This window comes from Hordeum vulgare, chromosome 5H (assembly GCF_904849725.1).
Source record: "Hordeum vulgare subsp. vulgare chromosome 5H, MorexV3_pseudomolecules_assembly, whole genome shotgun sequence".
Classification (NCBI taxonomy): Eukaryota; Viridiplantae; Streptophyta; class Magnoliopsida; order Poales; family Poaceae; genus Hordeum; species Hordeum vulgare.
In genome coordinates, this window is record NC_058522.1 from 300,916,846 (window position 1) to 300,941,980 (window position 25,135).

At 46.6% G+C, this 25,135-nt stretch overlaps 2 protein-coding genes across 2 annotated transcripts; one reads left to right on the top strand and one right to left on the bottom strand.

Moving 5' to 3' along the window:
- The first annotated feature begins 15,631 nt into the window (after positions 1-15,631).
- LOC123400143 (protein LEAD-SENSITIVE 1-like) lies at positions 15,632-18,146 on the top strand. The gene is made up of 2 exons (XM_045094561.1): positions 15,632-16,013; positions 17,024-18,146. The coding sequence occupies exons 1-2, from the start codon at positions 15,917-15,919 to the stop codon at positions 17,824-17,826; spliced, it is 900 nt and encodes a 299-aa protein (XP_044950496.1). The 5' UTR covers positions 15,632-15,916; the 3' UTR covers positions 17,827-18,146.
- Positions 18,147-18,282: 136 nt separating this feature from the next.
- Positions 18,283-22,549, bottom strand: LOC123400142. The gene is made up of 13 exons (XM_045094560.1): positions 22,209-22,549; positions 21,955-22,052; positions 21,754-21,836; positions 21,508-21,634; positions 20,924-20,984; positions 20,658-20,755; positions 20,484-20,568; positions 20,206-20,329; positions 19,842-19,943; positions 19,560-19,624; positions 18,947-19,028; positions 18,740-18,819; positions 18,283-18,652 (listed from the first exon to the last, which is right to left on the bottom strand). The coding sequence occupies exons 1-13, from the start codon at positions 22,415-22,417 to the stop codon at positions 18,595-18,597; spliced, it is 1,272 nt and encodes a 423-aa protein (XP_044950495.1). The 5' UTR covers positions 22,418-22,549; the 3' UTR covers positions 18,283-18,594.
- Positions 22,550-25,135: the final 2,586 nt, after the last annotated feature.

Consider the following 25,135-nt stretch of genomic DNA (forward strand, 5'->3'; position numbering starts at 1 on the left):
GATCATCATTGGCTTTCTTCTCAAAAATTTTATGGTCGGCCTTCATCTTCTCCATGTCAGCCAGAGCCAACTGATATTTCTCTTCAGAAACAATCCGAGCATCCTGCTGTTCAGCTAAGCTTTTCTTCAAGTCAGCAAGAGATGACTCGGCCCGGGTCACAGATTCCTGCAAACAAATTTTGGGGAGACAAGTTTCAGAACTGTTGCAAGCAACATCACTGACACTTGGGGGCTAATGTATGATTCTATTCGAAGTCATACAAAATACAAGACCCGACTCATCTTTCAAAAGATGACCCGGCCCTTGGGGGCTACAAGTTGAAGTTGTTATCTAATGCAGGACCCGGCTCATCTTTCAAAAGATGACCCGGCCCTTGGGGGCTACAGGTTGAAGTTTTTATCTAATGCAAGACCCGGCTCATCTTTCAACAGATGACCCAGCCCTTGGGGGCTACATGTTGAAGTTTTTATCTAATACAAGACCCGGCTCATCTTTCAAAAGATGACCCGACCCTTGGGAGCTACAGGTTGAAGTTTTTATCTAATGCAAGACCCGGCTCATCTTTCAAAAGATGACCCGGCCCTTGGGGGCTACAGGTTGAAGTTTTTATCTAATACAAGACCCGGCTCATCTTTCAAAAGATGACCCGGCCCTTGGGGGCTACAGGTTGAAGTTTTTATCTAATACAAGACCCGGCTCATCTTTCAAAAGATGACCCAAGCCTTGGGGGCTACAGGTTGAAGTTTTTCTATCTAATGCAAGACCCGGTTCATCTTTCAAAATATGACTCGGCCCTTGGGGGCTATAGGTTGAAGTTTTTCTATCGATTCAAGACCCGGCTAATCTTTCAAAAAGATGAACCGGCCCTTGGGGGCTATGGACAGATATCGGTCTACCAGAGATTGCAACAAATATTATTTCATCAAGCAACACTAGTTTCCTCGAAGGCTAATGGGTGGAAGAACACATAATAAAGGACGTACCTCATGTTTGACTTTCATCATGTGGATCAAGCTCTTATCCATTTCATAACTCGTCTCCAGGCGACCTACGAAGCCAGAGCAGAGTTGGTCAAATTCAAGCTTCTCATAATGGGGAAGCTTCAGCTTAGTGAGATCTTGTTCTGCGGACGGATGGGATTCTTTTGATGTGTGTTTGGATAACACCGCCGCTGCAGGTTTGGAGTAACAAGTACCAATGATAATTATGGTATCTGGATCTTCAGTCGCCTTGGAAGAACTCGGCGGGTTAACATTGTTAGTAGTTTCCTTTAAAGAGCCTGGAGAGTCATTCCGGACGTCAGGAATGTCATCTGGAGGATCATCATGAGCCGCCGCTTGCTCCTCATCAAGCTCTGGGGCACAGGTGCTCACGCCTAACACCTCAGTCGTCTTAGGAGCAGAAGACAAGTCGCTAGTTTTTCTCTTCTTTGCTTGTGCTCTGAGATAAGGACATCAAAGTTAGAACAAATATCATTATTGGTAAGGGAAAAGGTTAATAAAAGAACTTACCCTTGTACACGAATCATTGGCGGAAGAGCTCACATCACTGAGTCACCAGATGAAGGAGGAGAAACCTGAAAGAATAAAAGTTCAAGGAGTGAATGAGTTGTGAATCACATTTTCTACAAGGAGGAGAGTGTGTTTAATAGAAATATACCTCACTTGTGCGCTTCCGACCGGTTGTCTTTTCAGGTAACCCGGAAACTAAGTCGCCAGAGCGGCTCCGGGTATTACGTTTGGGAGTATACTTCGCCTTCTTCAAAAGGAAATCAGGGTCCAGATAAGAATTTGGGTGAGACATGGGAACTTTTCCACAAATCCGCCTGGCCGGCTTAGGTGAAGAGGAAGTTGAGTCGGAAGAAATATAAATTACCTCAACCATGTCATCTTGGCTCTCATAGTCATCGTCCTACACATAAAGGTAACAGGCTATAAGCATAAGTCGGGGCATAATGATGATAAACAAAAGGGTAAATTTTTACCTCTGGCTATTCTTCGCCGGCTTGGGATTCGCCGACGACGGATGAATCATTGACGGTGGCTTTGCCCTTGCTCGTCTTCTTTTTCTTCTTCTTCGGTGGCGGCTTAGTTGTCTTCTGGGCGGTCACCTTTGGCCTTCGAGACCAAAATGGATCACCTTTCTGATGGACAGAATCAAAATTCAAACCTGGAACACTGACACATATGTTGAAAAAGGTAGATGGAGGCGAATTAGATTGTTACCGGTGGAGCCAGGTTGGTGAGGCAGAAAGGCTTGAGCCCGACCTTGGCACAGTTTTCCAATGACTCGCCAGTTAACTTCTTGATTATGTCAACAATGTCTTTCGAGGCGAGTCTTTTATGATGAAAGCATTGCGGATGATTCACGCTGCCGTCGTATTCGCACATCAGACCATTCCGGCGAATCCGAGGAAGAATATTCCACTCCACCCAACAACGAAATAGGTCAACCCCGGTGAGCCCATTATTGGTCAAAGACCACAGCTCGGAGAAGATGTGGATGAATTCCGATTCTTCTTCTTCAGTAAGTTTCTCTGGCAGCTTGAAGTCCATGGGTAAGCGATCTTCTCTATAACCCGGAAGTGGGTTCTCACCGGGAGGAGAAGTGTCACGACAATAAAACCAAGACTCAGCCCGGCCTTTGGGATGGCTGGGCAGGAGGACAGACGGGAACCCACATTCGCGGCGCCGCTGGATGTTGACCCCCCCCCCCCCTTGAGTTCCAAGTTGGGCCCGTTGAAAAATTTGGTCTGGCGGTTCAGATGGAAGAAGTTCCAAAATAATGGAACCGTGGGCTCTATCTGCATGTATGCCTCACAAAATACTTGAAATTGACAAAGGTTGCTGATGGAGTTGGGTCCCAGATCCTGAGGGTGAACATTGAGGAAATGCAGAGCATCCCTAAAGAACTTTGATCCAGGCAGCTTGAAGCCCTGTTCAAGATGATCAATGAAAATAACTACTTCCCCCTCGGCGGGATTGGGAATCACCTCGCCTGGAGTGGTCCGCCAACCAATGACTTCCTTACAATCAAGGTGACCCGACTTGACAAATTTCTCGACAAAGGCTGGTAGCCAATCGCATTTTGAGATGCTAACCATGACTACAAAAAGAAGAAACAAGGAGGCTCATTAAGGACCATAAAACGTGGTAACTCGCCAGTTGGAGATCTACGGTATGTTTGTAAAGGCCCTATGACTCGCCATTAGGTGACTAAAAGCCTGGATATAAGGACATTCTAACTCGCCAGTTGAGCGATTTATGGTATGTCTATGAAGGTGTTATGACTCTCCCTCCGACGATCAAAAGCGTAGCTTTGGCGATGTTCTAACTCACTGTGGTGGAAGATGGCGAATGGCGATTCAGAAAAGATTATTTCCTTAGGGACATTCCCGGAGTGGGATAAACAAGTTTCTAAAAACTAGCAATGAAATACGGATCTACGGGTGGATCAAATTAAGGAGATAATGCTTAAACGAAGCTATGAAGACTACGAACGCACGAAAGTGACAGGGGTGTCTCATGAATCTATGCAGTAAATACATCAAAATGACCAACAGATGTGGCGGTGCTACTATGCTCTACTACTACGAAGGATCCATTGGAAGTATAGTTGATGGATCTAGAACGAGAGGGGGGTCATCGTTGCATTCCGAGGATAAACTTAGACGAACATGGCAACAAGGTCTAACCCTAATGGGGAAAATGCTTACCTGAGAAAGGAGGACGATCCCCGGAAGAGGATGCGGAAGGTTTGCGGCAGATCTTGCTCCTTAGGTCGGTCTGCAAACGTCCGGGCTGCGATGGCTCGCGGCGAAGCTTCGGGAATGGCGGAGAGACACGGGCGCTGGCGCGAGGAAGACAAAGGTTGATGAGGGAGTCGAAGTGGGGGTAGGTGACGGTGCCCCCACTCCCCCCTGCGGTTCTTTAAAGGCCAGGTGCTGGAATCGAGGAGGCAGGCGCGGGAATAGAGGCGACAAACTAAAAATTTGCAATGATGGCGCCTGGATTTTCGGGATAAATAAATGGCAGTGCGAAAGATCCATTGGGTGGTTGCATCATTAAGTCCCAAAATTGAAGGGCTAAGGTGATGTCATCGAAAAATGCTTGGCGGCTCAAACAATTCATGATGGATGGCGGCTTACCGTTCGTCAAAAGATAGGAGTAATACAAGTCGCCCCAAAATGAGTGGAAGTTTATTGACGTGAATAAATTCAAGACAATCTGGTCCTAATGTTGGGGATGTTACCTGCGGTGTAACCCACCCTAGCTGGGCCGGGTCACTAAAGGGGCGACTCATCCATTGGTAATACAAGCCTTGGCCCAAGGGGCCCAGGAGCCGGATTGCGGTTCAGGATCTATACAGAGGATAGGCCGCCAAGGAGGTTTCCAATCTTGGAAAGCACGGCGACTTAGAGATAAGGAAGACCACAATCTATAGCGTGGCTAGGACTCTTGTAAATCCTAGGGCCTCGGCCTGTATATAAAGGCGAGTCCGTGGGGAAGATAGGGCAAGTTAGAAATCATCAAGAGCTAGGTCAGGCGAGTTACACCCTCCTTGTAATCGAAACCATCATCAATCTACACAAAGCAGGACGTAGGCTTTTACCTCCACACGAGGGGCCGAACCTGGGTAAATCTGAGTCGCGCTTTCGCTCACCCCCTTTGAGTCACCACCAAGGTGCGATGGCTCCTTCATTAAGTCCTTTCACGAGGACATCTGCTGTGACAAAACCACGACAGTGGACTTGCCCGATGATCGGCGAGCCAAAGAAAATAAATGGGTCTTTAAGAAGAAGACTGATGCGGATGGTAATGTGACCATCTATAAGGCTCGACTTGTCGCTAAGGGTTATCTACAAGTTCAAGGGATTGACTACGGTGAGACCTTCTCACACGTAGCGATGTTGAAGTCGGTCCAAACCATGTTAACAATTGCCGCATTTTATGATTATGAAATCTGGCAAATGGACGTCAAAACGACATTCCTAAACAGATTTCTTAAGGAAGAATTGTATATGATACAGCCGGAAGGTTTTGTCGATCCTAGCAATGCTAACAAGGTATGGAAGCTCCAGCGCTCCATCTATGGGCTGGTGCAAGCATCTCGGAGTTGGAACATTCACTTTGATGAGGTGCTCAAAGCGTTTGGGTTTGTACAAACTTATGGAGAAGCATGTATTTACAAGAAAGTGAGTGGGAGCTCTGTAGCATTTCTCATATTATATGTAGATGACATATTGTTGATGGGAAATGATATAGAACTATTGTAAAGCATAAAGGCCTATTTGAATAAGTGTTTTTCAATGAAGGACCTTAGAGAAGCTGCTTACATATTAGGCATCAAGATCTATAGAGATAGATCGAGACGCCTCATAGGTCTTTCACAAAGCACATACCTTGACAACATATTGAAGAAGTTCAATATGGATAAGGCTAAGAAGGGGTTCTTACCTGTATTACAAGGTGTGAGATTGAGTACGACTCAACACCCGGCACGACGGAAGATAGGGAAAAGACGAGTACCGTCCCCTATGCTTCAGCCATAGGCTCTATCATGTATGCCATGTTGTGTACCAGACCTGATGTGAACCTTGCCATAAGTTTGGTAGGGAGGTACCAGAGTGATCCAGGAGTGGACCACTAGACAGCGTTCAAGAACATCCTTAAGTACCTGAAAAGGACTAAAGATATGTTGGAGGTGTCGAAGAGCTCGTCGTAAAGGGTTACATCGATGCTAGTTTCGACACAGATCCGGATGACTCCAAGTCACAAACCGGATACATGTATGTTTTGAATAATGGGGCAGTCAGCTCGTGCAGTTGCAAGCAAAGCATCGTGGCGGCATCTACATGTGAAGCGGAGTACATAGCTGCTTCGGAAGTAGCACAGGAAGGAGTCTGGATGAAGGAGTTCATCACCGACCTACGAGTGATTCCAAGTGCGTCGAGCCCGATGACTCTGTTCTGTGACAACACTGGAGCTATTGCCATTGCAAAGGAGCGCAGGTTTCACAAGAAGACCAAGCACATCAAGCGCCGCTTCAACTCCATTCGTGGATACATCCATGATGGAGATATAGATATTTATAAAGTACATACGGATCAGAATGTCACAGATCCGTTGACTAAACCTCTTCCACGAGCGAAACATGATCAGCACCAGAACTCTATGGGTGTTCGATTCATCACAATGTAACTAGATTATTGACTCTAGTGCAAGTGGGAGACTTTTGGAAATATGCCCTAGAGGCAATAATAAAGTGGTTATTATTATATTTCCAGTTCATGATAATTGTCTATTATTCATGCTATAATTGTATTAACCAGAAACCGTAATACATGTCTGAATATATAGGTCACAATGTGTCCCTAGTGAGCCTCTAGTTGGCTAGCTCGTTGATCAATATATGATCATGGTTTCTAGATCATGGACATAGGATGTCATTGGTAACGGGATCACATCATTGGGGAATTATGTGATGGACAAGACCCAATCCTAAGCATAGCACTAGATCGTATTGTTCGTCTGCTAAAGCTTTTCTAATGTCAAGTATCATTTCTTTAGACCATGAGATTGTGCAACTCCCGGATATCGTAGGAGTTCTTTGGGTGTATCAAACGTCGCAACGTAACTGGGTGATTATAAAGGTGCACTACACGTATCTACAAAAGTATCTGTCCGGTTGTACGAATCGAGACTGGGATTTGTCACTCCGTGTGACGGAGAGGTATCTCTGGGCCCATTCGATAATCCTTCATTATACTGAGCTCAATGCGACTAAGGAGTTAGCCACATGATGATGTGTTACGGAACGAGTAAAGAGACTTGCCGGTAACGAGATTGAACAAGGTATAGGGATACCGACGATCGAATCTCGGGCAAGTATCATACCGGTAGACAAAGGGAATTGCATATGGGATTGATGAATCCCCGACATTGTGGTTCATCCGATGAGATCATCATGGAACATGCGGGAACCAACATGGATATCCACACCCCGCTGTTGGTTATTGACCGGAGAGGTGTCTCGGTCATGTCTGCATGCTTCCCGAACCCGTAGAGTCTACACACTTAAGGTTCGATGACGCTAGGGTTATATGGGAATAGTGTACGTGGTTATCGAAGGTTGTTTGGAGTCCCGGATGAGACCCCAGACGTCATGAGGAGTTCCATAATGGTCTAGAGGTAAAGATTCATATATAGGAAGTGAGGATTTGATCGTCGAAAGTGTTTCGGGCGTCACCGGTAATGTACCGGGACCACCGGGAAGGGCCACGAGCCCCAAAGTGCTACATGGGCCAAAAGTGGATGGGAACCAGCCCCTAGGTGGGCTGGTGCGCCACCACTAAGGGCCCAAGGCGCACAAGGGGTGGAGACGGGCAAAACCCTAGGCGTGGAGGCCTGGAGGGGCACCTTTGGGCCCAAGGCCCACCCTAGGGCGCCTCCTCCACCCTTGGTTGCCGCCCCTTGCCCAATCTAGGGCTGCCGCACCCCTTAGGGTGGGAAACCCTAAGGGTGGGCGCCCTCCTCCCTCTCCTCCTATATATAGTGGAGGGTTTGGGGCTGTTTTGAGACACAATTGCCTCTCTCCACGGCGCAGCCCTACTCCTCCTCCTCATCGTCCTCCGTAGTGCTTGACGAAGCCCTGTCGGAGTACTACGCAGCTCCACCGTCACCACGCCGTTGTGCTGTCAGAGCTCTCCCTCAACCTCTCCTCCCTCCTTGCTAGGTCAAGGCATTGGAGACGTCACCGGGCTGCACGTATGTTGAACGCGGAGGCGCCATTGTTCGGGGCATAGATCGGAATCCACCACGGTCTTAATCGCTGTGAGTACGAATCCATCAACCACGTTCTAGCAACGCTTCCGCTTAGCGATCTTCAAAGGTATGAAGATGCTCTACCCTTTGCACGTTGCCCATTTCTCCATAGATAGATCCTTGTGTGACGTAGGATTTTTTTTGAAATAACTACGTTCCCCAACAAAGGGAAGGAGGGGGGAGCAGCCCTAACCCCTCCTCCAAGGGAGGGTGTGGCGGCCAAGGGGGAGGAGTCCTCCCTCCCCAAGGCATCACCTAGGTGCCTTGCCACTCAAGGTTTCTACCCCCTAGCTGCTTGGCCCCTTGGGGAGGCTGGCCCAATAAGGCTAGGACGCCCCCTACAACCCATGGTGCCTAAGGGGTGTGGTGGAACCCTCAATGGACTTCCGGACCCCTTCGGAATCCTCCATAACCTTCCAAAAGCTTCCTCATACAATACTGGCAAAACCCGAAACTTTTTCGGTAGCCAAAATATGACTTCCCATATATAAATCTTTACCTCCGGACCACTCCGGAGCTCGCCGTGACGTCCGAGATATCATCCGAGACTCTGAGCAACACCCGGTAACCAACGTACAAATCTCAATACTACCATAGCATCACCGAGCGTTAAGTGTGCGGACCCTATGGGTTCGAGAATCATGTAGACATGACCGATACACCTCTCCGATCAATAACCAATAGCAGGACCTGGATGCCCATATTAGTTCCTACATATTCCACGAATATCTTCATTAATCGAACCACGCTGCCAAGGATTCAATCACTCCTGTATGCAATTTCCTTTGTCTATTGGTATTTTACTTGCCCGAGATTCGGTTGCTGGTATCTCCATACCTAGTTCAATCTCGTTACTGGCAAGTCTCCTTAATCGTTCTGTAATACAATATCCCAAGACTAACTCCTTAGTCACATTGCCTGCAAGCTTCTTGTGATGTTGTATTACCGAGAGGGCCTAGAGATTTCTCTCCGTCATACGGAGTGATAAATCCCAGTCTCGATCCATGCCAACCCGACATACACCCTCATGTTGGGGAACGTTGCATGGAAAAAAAATCCTACGCATACGAAGACCTATCATGGTGATGTCCATATACGAGAGGAGATTAGATCCACATACCCTTGTAGATCGCTAAGCGGGAAGCGTTAAGAAAAGCAGTTGATTTAGTGGTATAGCTTCGTGATTCAAATCCCCGTCGTCCCACGATCCGTTCTGATCTAGTGTCGAACGAACGGCACCTCCGCGTTCAGCACACGTACAGCTCGATGACGATCTCGGCCTTCTTGATCCAGCAGGAGAGATGGAGAAGTAGATGAGTTATCCGGCAGCGTGACGGCGCGCCGGTGGTGGTGATGATCTACTCATGCAGGGCTTCGCCCGAGCTCCGCAAAAATCCGATCTAGAGGAAGAACTACGTGGTATAGGTTTGACTTGCACGTGGTAAAGTTGTGTCTCAAAAGCCCTAAAACCACCAATATATATATATAGGACGAGAGGAGGGGCTAGCCTTGGGGCTCAAGGGAGCCCCAAGGGCGCCGACCGAAGGGAGAGGTGGACTCCCACCCCAATTCGGTTTGGGGGAAAGGAGTCCACTCCTTCCTTCCCACCTCCCTCTTTCTTTTTTTTTCTTTTGGTTTTCTCCACTTGTGGCGCCATGGCCCTCTTGGGCTGGCCTCATCAGCCCACTAAGGGCTGGTGCGCCACCCTAGGGTCAATGGGCTCACTCCCAGGTGGGTGGGCCCCTCCCGGTGAATACCCGAAACCCATTCGTCACTCCGGGTACACTGCCGGTAATGCCCGAAAACTTTCTGGTGACCAAATGACACCATCCTATATATCAATATTCATTTCCGGACCATTCCGGAAACCCTCGTGACGTCCGTGATCTCATCCGGGACTCCGAACAACCTTTGGTCACCAACACATATAACTCAACTATACTAAAACATCATCGAACCTTAAGTGTGCAGACCCTGCGGGTTCGAGAACTATGCATACATGACCCGAGACACTCCTCGGTCAATATCCAATAGCGGGACGTGGATGTCCATATTGGATCCTACATATTCTACGAAGATCTTATCGGTTGAACCTCTGTGCCAAGGATTCATATAATCCCGTATAACATTCCCTTTGTCCTTCGGTATGTTACTTGCCCGAGATTCGATCATCGGTATCCGTATACCTATTTCAATCTCGTTACTGGCAAGTCTCTTTAATCGTTCCGTAATACAAGATCCCGGGACTTACACTTGAGTCACATTGGTTGCAAGGCTTGTATGTGATGTTGTATTACCGAGTGGGCCCCGAGATACCTCTCCATCACACGGAGTGACAAATCCTAGTCTTGATCCATGCTAACTCAACGGACACCTTCGGAGATACCTGTAGATCACCTTTATAGTCATCCAGTAACGTTGTGACGTTTGATACACACAAGGTATTCCTCCGGTGTCAGTGAGTTACATGATCTCATGGTCATAGGAATGAATACTTGACACGCAGAAAACAATAGCAACAAAATGACACAATTACATGCTACGTTCATAGTTTGGGTCTAGTCCATCACATGATTCTCCTAATGATGTGATCCAGTTATCAAGTGACAACACTTGCGTATGGCCAGAAAACCTTAACCATCCTTGATCAACTGGCTAGCCAACTAGAGGCTTGATAGGGACATTGTTTTGTCTATATATCCACACATGTATCTATGCTTTCATTCAATACAATTATAGCATGGAGAATAAATTATTATCTTGAAAGAGGAAATATAATAATAATTACTTTATCATTGCCTCTAGGGCATATTTCCAACACCTCACAGATACCTGTAGAGTACCTTTATGATCACCAAGTTACAAAGTGGCGTTTGATACACACAAAGCATTCCCCCCCGTGTCAGGGAGTTGTATGATCCCATGGTCTTAGGAACAGATACTTGACATGAAGAAAGCAATAGCAACAAACTAAGTGATATGATCAAGTGTTATGCTTACGATTGGGTCTTGTCCATCAAATCATTCTCCTAATGATGTGATCCCATTATCAAATGACAACTCATGTATATGGTTAGGAAAACTTAACCATCTTCGATCAACGAGTTAGTCTAGTAGAGGATCACTAGGGACACGGTGTTGTTTATATATCCACACATGTATCTAAGTTTCTGGTCAATACAATTCTAGCATGGATAATAAACGGTTATCATGAACAAGGAAATATGATAATAACAACTTTATTATTGCCTCTAGGGCATATTTCCAACAACGGTGCCCTCCCGAAGGGGCATCGATCACAGAGGACCTCTACATCAACCTTGCTGCTCCCATGGTGATGTATGAGTAGTTCACCACAGACCTACGGGTCCGTAGTTAGTACCTAGATGGCTCTCTCTCTATGTTCTTCATTGCCAAGATCGTCGCGATTCCGCGATGACCTATCTTATGTAATTACTTTTTACGGTGCGTTTGTTGGGATCCCATGAATTGTGGGTTTATGTTTAGATTATTCATGAATAAATATTTGAGCCTTCTCTGAATTCTTATATGCATGATTGTTATAGCTTCGTAATTCTCTCCGATCTATCGGTTTGGTTTGGCCTACTAGACTGATTTGTCTTCACTGGGAGAGGTCGGTTGTAGTGGGTTCAATCTTGTGGTTCTCAATCCCAGTGATAGAAAGGGACATGATACATATTGTATTGCTTCCATTAGGGGTAAAACGACGTGGTTCATTCATATTAATTGGATTTACTTTGTCTACATCATGTCATCATCATCCTCCAATCATTACTCTGTTTATACTTAATACTCTAGATGCATGCTGGATAGCGGTCGATGGGTGGGGTAATAGTAGTAGATGCAGGCAGGATTCGGTCTACTTGTTTATGGATGTGATGCCTATATAAATGATCATTTCCATGAATAAATATTGCATAACTATGCACTTTTGTATCAATTTACTAACAATAATTTGTCTATCCGTCGTATGCCTTCTTTGAGACAGAAGCCTCTCGTGGAAACTATGCCCCAAGTCTATTCACAAACATATTTACAAAAACTCTAAATACCTTGTTGCCAGTATTTACTTTATTTTTATTTCTATTTCTATTTATCATATTATCTATCTACCACTACTTATCGCTTGCAAGTAGCGAGTTCAAGTGTATGCTCTTTTGTGTGTAGGCGGTGAAGACGGGAAATTGTGTGGTCCTCCTATTGGTTCGATAACTTTGGTTCTCACTAAGGGAAATACTTACCTTTACTGTGTTGCATCATCCCCTCCTCTTCGGGGAAAAGCCCAAAGAATATCACAAGTATCAATGGCAAAGCATCCCTCAAGGATGCCCCGCACATATCGGTCACTCCAAGGTCGTTGGGATGTGATCAAGCAAATTTATAGTCGCTGGACCGGTTGCTTGGAGGAAGTCTGCAATGCACCTCTAAGTGGTACCATTAAGACCGGTTATGTGAGTTTGTTTTCACGTCCCAAGTAGTGCAAAATGATTATGTAAGTGGTTGCTTGTGACATACGTTGACATTCTTTTCATTCTGTAGTCCAAAATTGCACAAGAAAGGTACAAGGACATGCAAGCTTCCAATGGCTAGTCATTTACACTAGATCATTTTTGGGAACTGCTTGAAAATAGCGAGAAGTGGAAGTTGATTGACAAAGAATCCCTACCGAAGAGAGGTTCACTCACCAAGTAGGATGATGATGATGAAGATGGCTATGGTCCAAGAAACAATAACAAGCCCGATGGAAACAAAAAGGCCAAGGACAAAATCAAGAGGAAAGCGGAGGCATCAAGTTTGCGGGACAAGATAAATCACATGGTCAAGTCCAATGAGGCATTGGTGATCAAGACATTGGATGCAAAGAAGGAGTTGGCCGAGAAGAAGGCTCAAGAGAAGCAAGAGAAGTGGCAACTACTCAAGGAGGAGACCGTGCACAAGGTTGCCATTGAGGAGAGGAGAGACATGGCCAAGGAAAGGAAAGCCATGGCAAAGCTCCTTCAAGAGGAGAACAAGATCATGATGATGAATTGAAATGACATGGATGTTGGAAATATGCCCTAGAGGCAATAATAAAATGGTTATTATCATATTTCCTTGTTCATGATAATCGTCTATTGTTCATGCTATAATTGTGTTAACAGGAAACAGTAATACATGTGTGAATAAATAGATCACAATGTGTCCCTAGCAAGCCTCTAGTTGGCTAGCTCGTTAGTCAATAGATGATCATGGTTTCCTGGTCATGGGCATTAGATGTCCTTGATAACGGGATCACATCATTGGGAGAATGATATGATGGACAAGACCCAATCCTAAGCGTAGCACTAGATCGTATTGTTCGTATGCTAAAGCTTTTCTAATGTCAAGTGTCTTTTCCTTCGACCGTGAGATTGTGCAACTCCCGGATACCGTGGGAGTGCTTTGGGTGTATCAAACGTCACAACGTAACTGGGTGACTATAAAGGTGCACTACGGGTACCTCTGAAAGTGTCTGTTTGGTTGGTACGAATCGAGATCGGGATTTGTCACTCCGTGTGACGGAGAGGTATCTCTGGGCCCACTCGGTAGAACATCATCATGAGCTCAATGTGACTAAGGAGTTAGTCACACGATGACGTGCTACGGAACGAGTAAAGAGACTTACCGGTAACGAGATTGAACAAGGTATAGGTATACTGACGATCGAATCTCGGGCAAGTTCTATACCGACAGACAAAGGGAATTGTATACGGGATTGATTGAATCCTTGGCATCGTCGTTCATCCGATGAGATCATCGTGGAACGTGTGGGAGCCACTATGGGTATCCAGATCCCGCTGATGGTTATTGGCCGGAGAGCGTCTCGGTCATGTCTGCATGCTTCCCGAACCCGTAGGGTCTACACACTTAAGGTTCGATGACGCTAGGGTTATAGGGAATTGTTATACGAGGTTACCGAAGGATGTTTAGAGTCCCGGATGAGATCCCAAACGTCACGAGGAGCTCCGGAATGGTCCGGAGGTAAAGATTGATATATAGGATGGATGGGTTTGGACGCCGGAAATGTTTCGGGCACCACCGGCAAAGTGCCGGGACCACCAGAAGGGTTCCGGAGGCCCACCGGGAGGGGCCACAAGCCCCGGAGGGCTACATGGGCCAAGTGCGGGAGGGAACCAGCCCCTAGGTGGGCTGGTGCGCCCCCCACGCCTAGCCCATGCGCACCAGAGAGGGAGGGAGGGGAAACCCTAGGCGCAGGGGAGGCCCAAGGCCCACCTAGGGCGTCGCCCCCCCTTTCCCTGCCCTGGCCGCCGCCCCCCTCTCCCATCTGGGCTACGGCACCACCTAGGGTGGGAACCCTAGGGGTGGCGCACCCCCTCCCCTCCTCCTATAAATAGTGGGGGGTTTGGGGCTATTTGACACACGGTTTCCCATCTCCCTCGGCGCAGCCCTGCCCCCCTTCTTCCTCCTCTCTGTCGGTGCTTGGCGAAGCCCTGCCGGGAGACCTCGTCTCTCCATCGACACCACGCCGTCGTGCTGCCGGAGATCTTTCCCAACCTCTCCCTCCTCCTTGCTGGATCAAGGTGCGGGAGACGTCACCGGGCTGCACGTGTGTTGAACGCGGAGGTGTCGTGGTTCGGCACTAGATCGGAATCACGCCGCGATCTGAATCGCCGCGAGTACGACTCCATCAACCGCGTTCTAGCAACGCTTCCGCTTAGTGATCTTCAAAGGTATGAAGATGCACTCACCCCCTCTCTCGTTGCTGGTCTCTCCATAGGAAGATCTGAATATGCGTATGAATTTTTTTGAATTTATGCTACGTTACCCAACAATGGATGGGCTTACCAAAGAATGACATGTCATAGCAAGGGTGAAGATCTTGGAGAGGAAGAGGCTAGCTGGAAGAGGCAATGTGGTGCCAATGTTCGGTGAGCAAGGTGGTTCGGCAAGTGGTGGTGGAAATGGTGGCGGTGAAGATTTTATATGTGATGATGATGATGGATGCGATGTCTTTTGGGTTGTGATGCGAAAACTATGTTCAAATGTCGTCAAAATTGTGTTTAAAATTAAGGAATTTGTGTTTTATTTATCAAAATCCTGGTCAATTGTTTTGTGTGGTATTACGGTTTAAGGACCAAAATAGGCAACGCGCGTAACAGAGGCCGCAAACCCGAACGGGAAAAGAGAATATCTTTTATCGCTCGGGGTTGCGGGCTCTGTTCGGCCATAACCGATTTCGACCTTTAAACCGTGTTTTTCTCTGTCCTTATCCGCGATTTAAGGGTCACAATTTTAAGGGGTTTGCTAAGATTCAGTTCATCTCATCTGTAAACGGTAAAATCATACGGCTTGCAAGATTGTTTAAATATTACACAACCTTAACACATAGACCCTTTTTACTGAGGTAAAACTCATGATTAAATGTATTTTAGCAAAGTCATGTTGTACAACTAAAATTACCTTTGTAAAAGTAAAAAACAAAATTGTTTTTGAAAAAGCTTACCTTGAGTGACGGATCGCACGGCGCTTGTCCTTTATGTTTTCATTTAAAATTCCCTAACATCATGTGTGTTGCAAATTAACTTTCACAACCATACTCATATTGCAAAAAAAAAAAAAAAGGACAAACGAATTGTAAATATTTTGTGCCACGTCAAGCTTCGTCGCAAAAAAAATCTGCAACACATCCCTTGTTACAATGATGAAGGCAATATTGAACGCTGGATCTAACAGCTTCGAGACGATCCGACGCGTAGCCCTGATTATTTTTGGGAAAAATACTTAACAGTGAACGAAAAGGTGATGTGCTAGACAAGGAAACACGAGCAGTCCCGACCCGAGAGAGAAAGAGAGTCGCGGGAGCAACGGCCGCCTTCCTTGTGTTGTGCCCTTGTTGCTTCCTAACCTAGCCAAGCAACCAGCCCTAACCGATTGCCGTCTCCATCCGCGTTCATCCATCCAGGGCATTCTTCGCCGCTAAGCAAGCGCCACCTCGGGTTCGAGGCGGAGAGGGGTCCCTGCCGTTTCAGATTTCTGCAATGCTCTAGCCCCGGTGATCTCTGCCGTTTCGACCCCGGTGCTGGATTCCTCGATGGTGGGGGTGCTGTCGAATCGGGTGGGCCGGGAGGCCCTCGCCGCCGGGGATCACATCTACTCGTGGAGAACCGCCTACATCTACGCCCACCACGGTCGGTAATCCAATCCCTTCATTCTTCTTCCCCCCGCTAGCCGTCTCTATCAATTGATTCGTTAGTTAGCCGAGGATTAATTAAGCAAGCAACCCTGCCGCCATTAATCTCACGCCTGGTTCTCCGGGGTCACCTTGAAGACGCCCTGCAACAATACATGTCTTCATCTCTGAATCAGACTGTTCGGCGGCCTCCTTCTGCAATGCCTTTTATTTTACCTACTATATGGGGACTTAGGTTTACAGATTTGCGACAGGGTCTGGGCTGGGCTTGCCCCCGGTGAGGAAGATTTTCGTCGACTGATGAGGAGAGCTGTTCCCAATAACCATGATCTTGCAACTATTGCTCTTCATTCTTGCTTCGCTGAGTGCGTCTGTGTTCATCAACTGTGGATGCCTATGCTTCAGCGCAGCACGATTGGCCACCTTTCCTTTAAGCCAGCAGCACCAGCGCCACTGGAAGCATGGTGGATGGGGCGCGGATGCCAATCCAGAAGGGGAACACATGAGTTTTCAGACACCATGGTAATCATGGTCGTCTGCTATGTCTGGCGTGAGAGACGTTTTGGGTGGGATCTCCTCTGCGATGTTGGATGTGGCATCAAGGATCCCAGTGAGGCGAGTACTCAGGTCTGGCTGCCGCGAAGGGGTTGACAAGTTTTATGTGACTCAGATGTAGCGCAACAATCGACTGCAAGCTTTGGTCATCCCGTACATTTGTTGCTTGGCTTTCGACCGCTTTCTATATAATACAAAGGCCTGCAAAGCCTTTTCTGTTGTTAGACTAGTGGGCTTTGAAAGCATCGTATAGATTGGTATCTTCCTTCTTAAGCCGCATTTCACTCACGCTCGTGCTGTCTATGCTTGTGAGTTTTCTCCATGCATACGCTCCTTACTGCAATACTTGTTTGTGATGCCCTCTTGACTTGTTTGCTTGTACACATGTGCTTATGTTGTCATAAATAATACTCCGTACAGTAGTACTGACTAATTTGATCTTCCATTTTTCAGGGATATATGCTGGAGATGGAATGGTTATCCATTTTACGAGAGCGGCTGGACATGAAATTGGGACAGGAACATTCTTAGACAAGTTTCTGTTCAGCTCATCCCCGACTACAGCGGATGGACCTCCTTGTGAGAAATGCGGGCACCTCATCAAGCCTCAGGGCGTCATAATGTCCTGTCTTGATTGCTTCCTGGACGGGGGCAGTCTCTACCTCTTCGACTATGCTGTGTCGCCTCCTTTCTTCCTCGCCAAAGCACGTGGAGGAACGTGCACTATGGCACCCTCTGACGCTGCTCAGCTTGTTGTCCACCGTGCCAAACACCTCCTCAACAATGGCTTTGGTATGTATAGCCTGTTTAAGAACAACTGTGAAGACTTCGCGATATACTGCAAGACGGAGCTGCTCGTCGAGACTGCTTATAGCGTTGGACGCAGTGGGCAGCTGGCATCCCTGACGGCTGCATTCAGTGCGGTGGCTTCTTCGCCGCTGCGTTTCCTGACAACTAGTGCTAGTGGTCTGGCAATTGTGACAAGCGGCATGTATTGCGTGGGGCGATATGTGTCAGACATGGGTGTTCGCCGTGATGTGATCAAGGTGCCTGTGGAAAGGCTTGTAGAGCACTGGGTGAACAATGTCACTCCTGCTCTTCCTCAAGGGGCCACACAGGTGGAGACGGCAACACCAACACCAACACCAACACCAGGAGGCTCGCCGGAGCTACCAGGGGAAGGGGAGCTTGCTAAAATGGCAACGCCAGGAGGCTCGCTGGAGCTACCAGGGGAAGGGGGACTTGCTAAAAAGTAAAGCGTTATTTAGCTGCGGTATTGTCGTTCGTCGATTTGGCTTTGTGAGGATTGCTGCTCAATTCCCTTATCAGTGTGTTCCATGCAGTTCTTCATGTAAATTAATCTGCCTCTGGAAGAAGTTGGTCGATCTGGCTGTGACGATTTGCTGCTTAATCCCCTTATTAGCTTGCTGCATGAACCTCTTCATGCAAATTAATCTACCTCCGAAAGCAGCGATATGTCTACTTTGCTTGTATGAAATCTTACGATGTAAGGCGGGAACTTTTAGCCAGGATTTGTCTTGGCACATATTTGAATTAAACCATGTGATGTCATATATTTCTTGGTTCCATTGTAATATCCATTATTTTTGTGTGTTCTTCCCCTTCCACTAGTATTCAATGGAGTTTCTGGTGCTTCCTTGAGCCTTTTCCTCACAATAATATCTAGTAACTCCTATGTTCTATCATCATACTGTTCACCAGGTATTGAATTCCTTTATCTCAACTCGTCAAATAGGCTGGCATGTCCTTTCTCAGTTACAGTTTTGTAATGCTACATATATTGATCATTATGTTATTTACAGCATTTTCTAAAATGTCACACAGGAATGTTATGGAGAGGATTCTCCTTGCTGCAGTCTGCACCGTACTAATTGTGGCTACTTTTTATCCTCGGTAATAACTCCAGAACTTCTCTAAGTTTCTCCAATATTCGATCGACAAAATTAGGATAGAGTTATAAACTGATCTATCCATATTCAACTGTGTTTCTTTCAGTTTTTTTTTCACACGTATATTCCTAGGATAACCTCCTTTGGATCAGTCTCTATCATCCATGAAGGCCTGTCAATCCAAGTGATATAACTATGTCAGCTAACATAACATTACGAGTTAACCACTTAAACTGTGAAATAGGGCAGAGGAAATCACTTGTTCATCACGAAGTTTGTTGTTCCTTGGGATGCACGCTCAAGAAGCAGCTTCCTTGATTCAATTGCTATTCCCTCTGGCTGCATTACAAATAATTGAGATGATCTTAGAAAGTACTCCCTCCAAGTATGAATTACGTTCTCTTATTTCTGTGAGGCGCGGTTGCAACTATTCCATTAGTTTTCCTTCTATCAGAAAACTACTTACCTCTTCTGGAAACCAAACACCTGGTTGCGTGCTCCCCTCCAGAACTGCTTGAACAAATGCAGCTGTTGAATGACCCACCGATCTACAAATCCAACATAAGATTCTTAGATGAGATGTAGATAGATTGACCAGAATAATATTGGGTACTTCTGAACTGGAAAGTACACCGGAACTTGTAAAATGAGCCAGACAGTAAAAGACCCTACAGTAAATAGTGCCCCAAATCTTGAGTATAAATTCCTAGAATTTTAGAGTTGTAAGTTTTGAGTATAAATTTTTCTGACACTTGTGTTGTAATAGGCATAGCATAAAATTCTGCATCCATCGTTTCAAGTATTAAGAACAGATAAAGAGATCTGATTACGAAGATAATCTCAGTTAAAATAGGCATGCTTATAGATTGTTTCCACCTAAAGAAGTTTTGAAACCAATGGAAACTCTTGAATGCTGACTATAATTTCCTGGGACTCGGCTTTATTTGGAGGAAATTAATGTTAGGCTCAATACAAACAACGGGCAAAGAATCTGATAACTGGAAATAAGTAATGAAAAATATCAATTAGGTAACTGATTTTGAGGATGCTCAATTGCTCATCCAGAAATGTGCACTTACACAGATAGTTTCCTATGAGAAAATAATCCAATAGTATTCCGACCATTCGAACATTCCAAGTCTACCTGCACAAACAAAATAAGTTTGATTCAACGATAGTTATCAGTAGTTTCACGTACTGATCTGACTCAGCTTGAGTGGAATTAGTATGCTCTTACTATAGACACAACTGAGTACTATTAGTATGCTCTTACTGTAGACACAACTGAATAATATTATTGTGCTCTTACTCAGGAAATTGCTTGAATATAATTCTGAAATTGAGATAAAGAAAATACTTACTCTCATGGACACACGCTCCCCTACAATGCCATCAATGGCTCGAACAAGGGGGTCAATTTTTTCAACCAACTTTCTGACCTTATCTTTGTCCCTTAATAACTCCTAAAAATGATCAAGTTGAAGTCAAGTATATATACTCCAAATTGGTACCAACTCAACCACATCCTTAATATTGATACTGTACTTTTTTACAGCCCAGTAACACAAATAGTATTGATTAATTGCTTAAATTGCAGGAAAATATATGCTATTGTATGTTTGCAACTTCCAATATCTTCAACTGGTATCGCTAGAATAGCAATGTAAAGAGCTTGAATGAAGTAACTTCGTAAAGAGATAACTGAGAACTGAGAAGAATACATACAACGGGTAAAAAGTTAGCAAAAGCCTCCATTCCCCAATTCCAGAAGAAAGGAGCAGTACCAAATCGAGCACTGACAGTTGGGACACCTAAAAATTTATGAGCACTCTTCACTTCAGGCAAATTCCTGAAATAGACGACGATGCATTTACGGTGTGTCAAAGGCAAGTTATGATAAATAATAATAGTGCCTTTTTTTTTACTACATTGGCTTCTGGTTTGTCAATTACTCCCTTCGTTCCTAAATGGAGGGAGGATAAGATAATGCCCAAATCACTTACAGTAAGTAAACATCTCTCTTTCTGACCCCTTTTCCGAAATCAATGTTGAGAACTCCACTGTAGGGCTTCAATTTGATTTCTTCTCCTAAATAGGTAATTATAATGAATTTATCATCTTTTCCGCCTCACTGAGGAATACCAGAGGTGCATTACTAATGAAAAAGTCAAAAGTACCTTTGTTATACGCAATTACATCCTCCCCAAGAAGCAGAAAACTTGTCGCCAATATTGTTGGGCCAGCACCACCAGAGCCTGCAGTATAATAGAAGAATCTAAAAAGGATTTAGCAATGTGGCCGTAAATATGAGCCCGTAGGAATACTAGTAAGTAGTAATCTGACATGAATAGATGCATCAAGAATCAAATCAAACCACCCCTTCTGTGCTTAATGCCTAATTTGATTTTTTTTCCTTTTCCAGAAAATATAGAACTCCCCTAACCTTAGTCTCTCAGGTTCTCCATCTTCACTTCTTGCAGCATCCACAAGCTCAGCAGCCATCACTGTTAGAAAGCAATACAGCACACGAATAAGCACTAAACATTTAAGATGTGTCACTCTTCTCGTTCTCGATATCTGCAGCTACCCCTTAAATGAAGCATCGCGATCTGTGTAAAAGCCACACACACTTCGTAATGGAATAATACATATGTGATTTAGTTCAGTACTTCGTTCCTTGGTTCCATGGGGCGATTTATTAAAGTTTCCGACAGCTTCAAGTTTACGTGTCTTTCGACTTTGGCATACGAATACATGGCACAAATCAATTTGGTGAATTCACTGATAGTTACCGTGTTGCCAACTCTTTATGGCACTAGCTTCGAGTCAGGAAGTTTCTTTCCATCTGGATTACTTTGGAATAGTATGCCAGTGTCTGTAGTTAAGCGGTGGAGTAACAAAGAACATGGATATTCGTGGTAACGAATGGAAACAAGACAAAGAGCATATACAATTACTGGAAATGTGGATGAAGAAAAATAGCAAGCCAAATTGATGGTGTTGTATGGCATGAATGTGAAGTAATACCGTTGCTCACTCCAGGATATATGCCGGCGGTTGTAATAGCCGGAACACCTTGGGCTTTGGCTTCTTCATGAAAAGCTTTGGCTCTCCATGAATAGTCCATATCATCGCAAACATCGATGTATGCTGTCTGTTCACAAAAGCTTAAGTGAGCCAACAGCCATTTCAGTAAAGTAAAACATCACCAAGTTCAACAGATGCCGCGAAAACTTATGCAGCTGTCCTCAGGGACAGGATGTTTTTAGCCACCTTGGTCGATATCGCGGCCCGCAGGACGGTGCATTCAGCTTCCCTTTGGAAAGGCCCAGCAGTATGAACAACCAAGTCCACATCTGGGGAAAGTTCAAACCATTAGTCAGCTATATGTCCCAATTCCCATGGAGGACGGTTACACGTCTGTCTCAATGAAGCACAGCATTAGCAGGTTATGGTATAATTTGCATTGCTGACCCTCTAGCGCTTTCTCCAACATGGCCGCGTTGCCAGTGTCAATTTCCACAAACTCGGATTGCTCACCGAGCTTAGATGCCAAAGATTCACCTTTCTCCCTGGCAAATTACAAGGCATATATGAAAGAGCGAAACTATATTGATTGGCTCAAATGTGTTAATTAATGAAATGCTAATTAATTATGTATGGAACTAAGAGGCGGTTCTCATTTGCAGTGCATGGAATGCGACTGTGCTGAAGGATGTGGCAGTTACCGGTTCCTGCCGCCGATGAGGATGTTGAGGTCGGGGCTGAGCTTGGAGAGCGCGGTGGCCGTGGAGCCACCGACGCGGCCGGTGCCGCCGAGCACGAGCACGCGGGCGCTCGAGCGCGGCTTAATCGGGGCAGCGGGTACGGTGGCGGTGGAGGAAGCGGCGGCAGGAGGGGTGCGGAGTGGCATGCATGCTCTGACCATGGCGGCCATGCTGCTGCACTGGACTTGTGTTACGCGCGGCGGTCTGAGCCACCCATGCCAACGGGGGAATGGGGGACGAGAGGGTGGGTAGAGCCGTGGGTGCGTGGATGCTGTTTGGTGGCGTACGTGGAGGCCTGTGGGCCGTCGTCGATCGAACCTGCTCTATCAGAAGCAAAACGAAATGAATCGGTCCGGAGAGACCTTTGCTTAGGGCGCTCCAACGTGCTTCAACAAAATCTCCCGCAAATCACTCCACCCCGGACACTTTTGATCATCCACCCAAAGAAAAATATTATGCTTAAATTCCAACGAACACATCTCAAGGTTCGAAATCTAACAAGCGAGAGAGCAACTCTAACGGAACGATCCATTTCTTGCCGTTTGTTTGGGTCCGCGCGGATATAAAAAACGGTTCAACGCGACGACCCAAACGAACGCGCGTCCGCTTTTCGTCCACCTGGCTGATGAGGATATGTACCTAGGGGGTCTTAGGACTGACCTACATGACCTACCCAAGGATACTACATTGAAGAACTTAAATATTACAAGGAAGACTCTGACTGAAAATCACCATGACACATGAGTCACTCGACAGAACATCCACTTGGAGGTTTCTTTCTCCATTCAACAGTTGCCTTTCATTCGGAAGAACCAGAAGTCAGTCGACCGTAGAAAGCCACTCCAGGGAGGCCAACGGGCAGACATTCGATTGGTCGCCATCAGTAGCATTTATTACATACATTATCAATAATGTTCACCTTTATTGCCATGATCGAACCCTTGGTTGCCGGATATTCATGAGGGGCAGCGTACTCTATATAAGCCACCCCTCCCTCTGGCACAAGGGTTCGCACCCTTTGTAACTCACACATTCCACACGACAGAAGCTCCCGAGCACTGAGACGTAGGGTTGTTACCTCCACGAGAGGGGCCTGAACTCATACATCTGTGTGTACAATCTCGTCGTAGCTAGGACTCTGCCCTCTCTCCTTACGTACCCCTAACCTCTACTGTCAGGCTCGTTCCCACGACAGTTGGCGCCCATCGTGGGGCAGGCGTCTAAGCGACTTCCGACGAGTTTGCAGTTTTCTTCTTCGTCATGTTTTCCGGCGACGGTTTGTTCCTCGACCACGAGATCCGTCTCGTGCGCTCACCTTCGACGCCGACGACTCGACATGGCTTCAAGAAGCGCATCTAGACATTGAGGCACTCCCGATTCGCGGGGCGACACACTTCCGTGAAAGCTCCTATGGCGTTCTTCTTCGGCAACCGACGACTCCGGTGTCGTTTGCTCTCCTCGCTGTTCGTCGCCGCAAGCGATCTGGTCGGTCGCGGCTCCAGTGTTGGGTGAGACATGCGGCGGCTCGCCAAGCGCCATCTCCGCAGATTGCGGCTATCGAGCCCGCCGAATCACTTCACGGCGTGTTTGACTCGGCGTCGGATTAGTCTGACGTTCCTTCCGAGTGCGAGAGGTGCGATCCAGCGACTGAGGTTCTTATGGCGGGTTCACAGCAAAGCCCGCCTGGTTACGGCCACGACAAGCGTGAGGTTGGAGAACCATTGAATGAGCAGCAGCGCCGAGATGAGGAAATTCTCAATGAGCGCACCCGGCAACATCCACTAGTTTCCAGTCGACGTCAGCGACAGTTATTTCCGGGTGGATCTCAGAACAACGTCCAGGTATTCCGTACTCCAGTTCTGAATGTAGCAGCCGCTGCTAGGATTGCATATTCCATTCAACCGTCACGTTCAGAGGCTGGCAGAGGTTTGGAGCAGATCCGAGCATTGCTTGGGGCAACACAACAGCAGAATTCGGTTGTTTCTGAGTCACACAATAGGTTACATACAGTGATTCACCCAAGGCAGACACAGTTCAGTCGGCTTACAGCCCGGGGTCACCTTTGAGTCGCAGGGGCGGAGGTTACCGTGAAGATCAGTACAGAGATCAGGGGCGAGATCATTTTGCTCCTCGTTATCACCGCGATGACCGCCATCGAGTGCTTACTCCCGTGCAGAGTGGTTCATATGTGCCCCGACACTATGACAATAGACGCCCGTTCGGCGGTGAGCGGAATCCTGGGTTCGATGCAAGGAATGTCCTCTTACAGAAGCAGATTGACAGGGGTAGGCCTCATAGGCGGCTGGAATAAGCAAGTTCACTGGTGAGTCAAAGCCGGAAACATGGCTTGATGATTACCGAGTGGCGGTGCAGATCGGTGGAGGAAATGACAATGTAGCTATGAAGCATTTGTCTTTGATGTTGGATGGTTCGACCCAAGTGTGGCTTAATCAGTTGGCTCCTTCTAGCATCTACTTTTGGGAGGATGTGACACCCCGGTATCAGTTGACAGTTATTTCCGGGTGGATCTCAGAACAACGTCCAGGTATTCCGTACTCCAGTTCTGAATGTAGCAGCCGCTGCTAGGATTGCATATTCCATTCAACCGTCACGTTCAGAGGCTGGCAGAGGTTTGGAGCAGATCCGAGCATTGCTTGGGGCAACACAACAGCAGAATTCGGTTGTTTCTGAGTCACACAATAGGTTACATACAGTGATTCACCCAAGGCAGACACAGTTCAGTCGGCTTACAGCCCGGGGTCACCTTTGAGTCGCAGGGGCGGAGGTTACCGTGAAGATCAGTACAGAGATCAGGGGCGAGATCATTTTGCTCCTCGTTATCACCGCGATGACCGCCATCGAGTGCTTACTCCCGTGCAGAGTGGTTC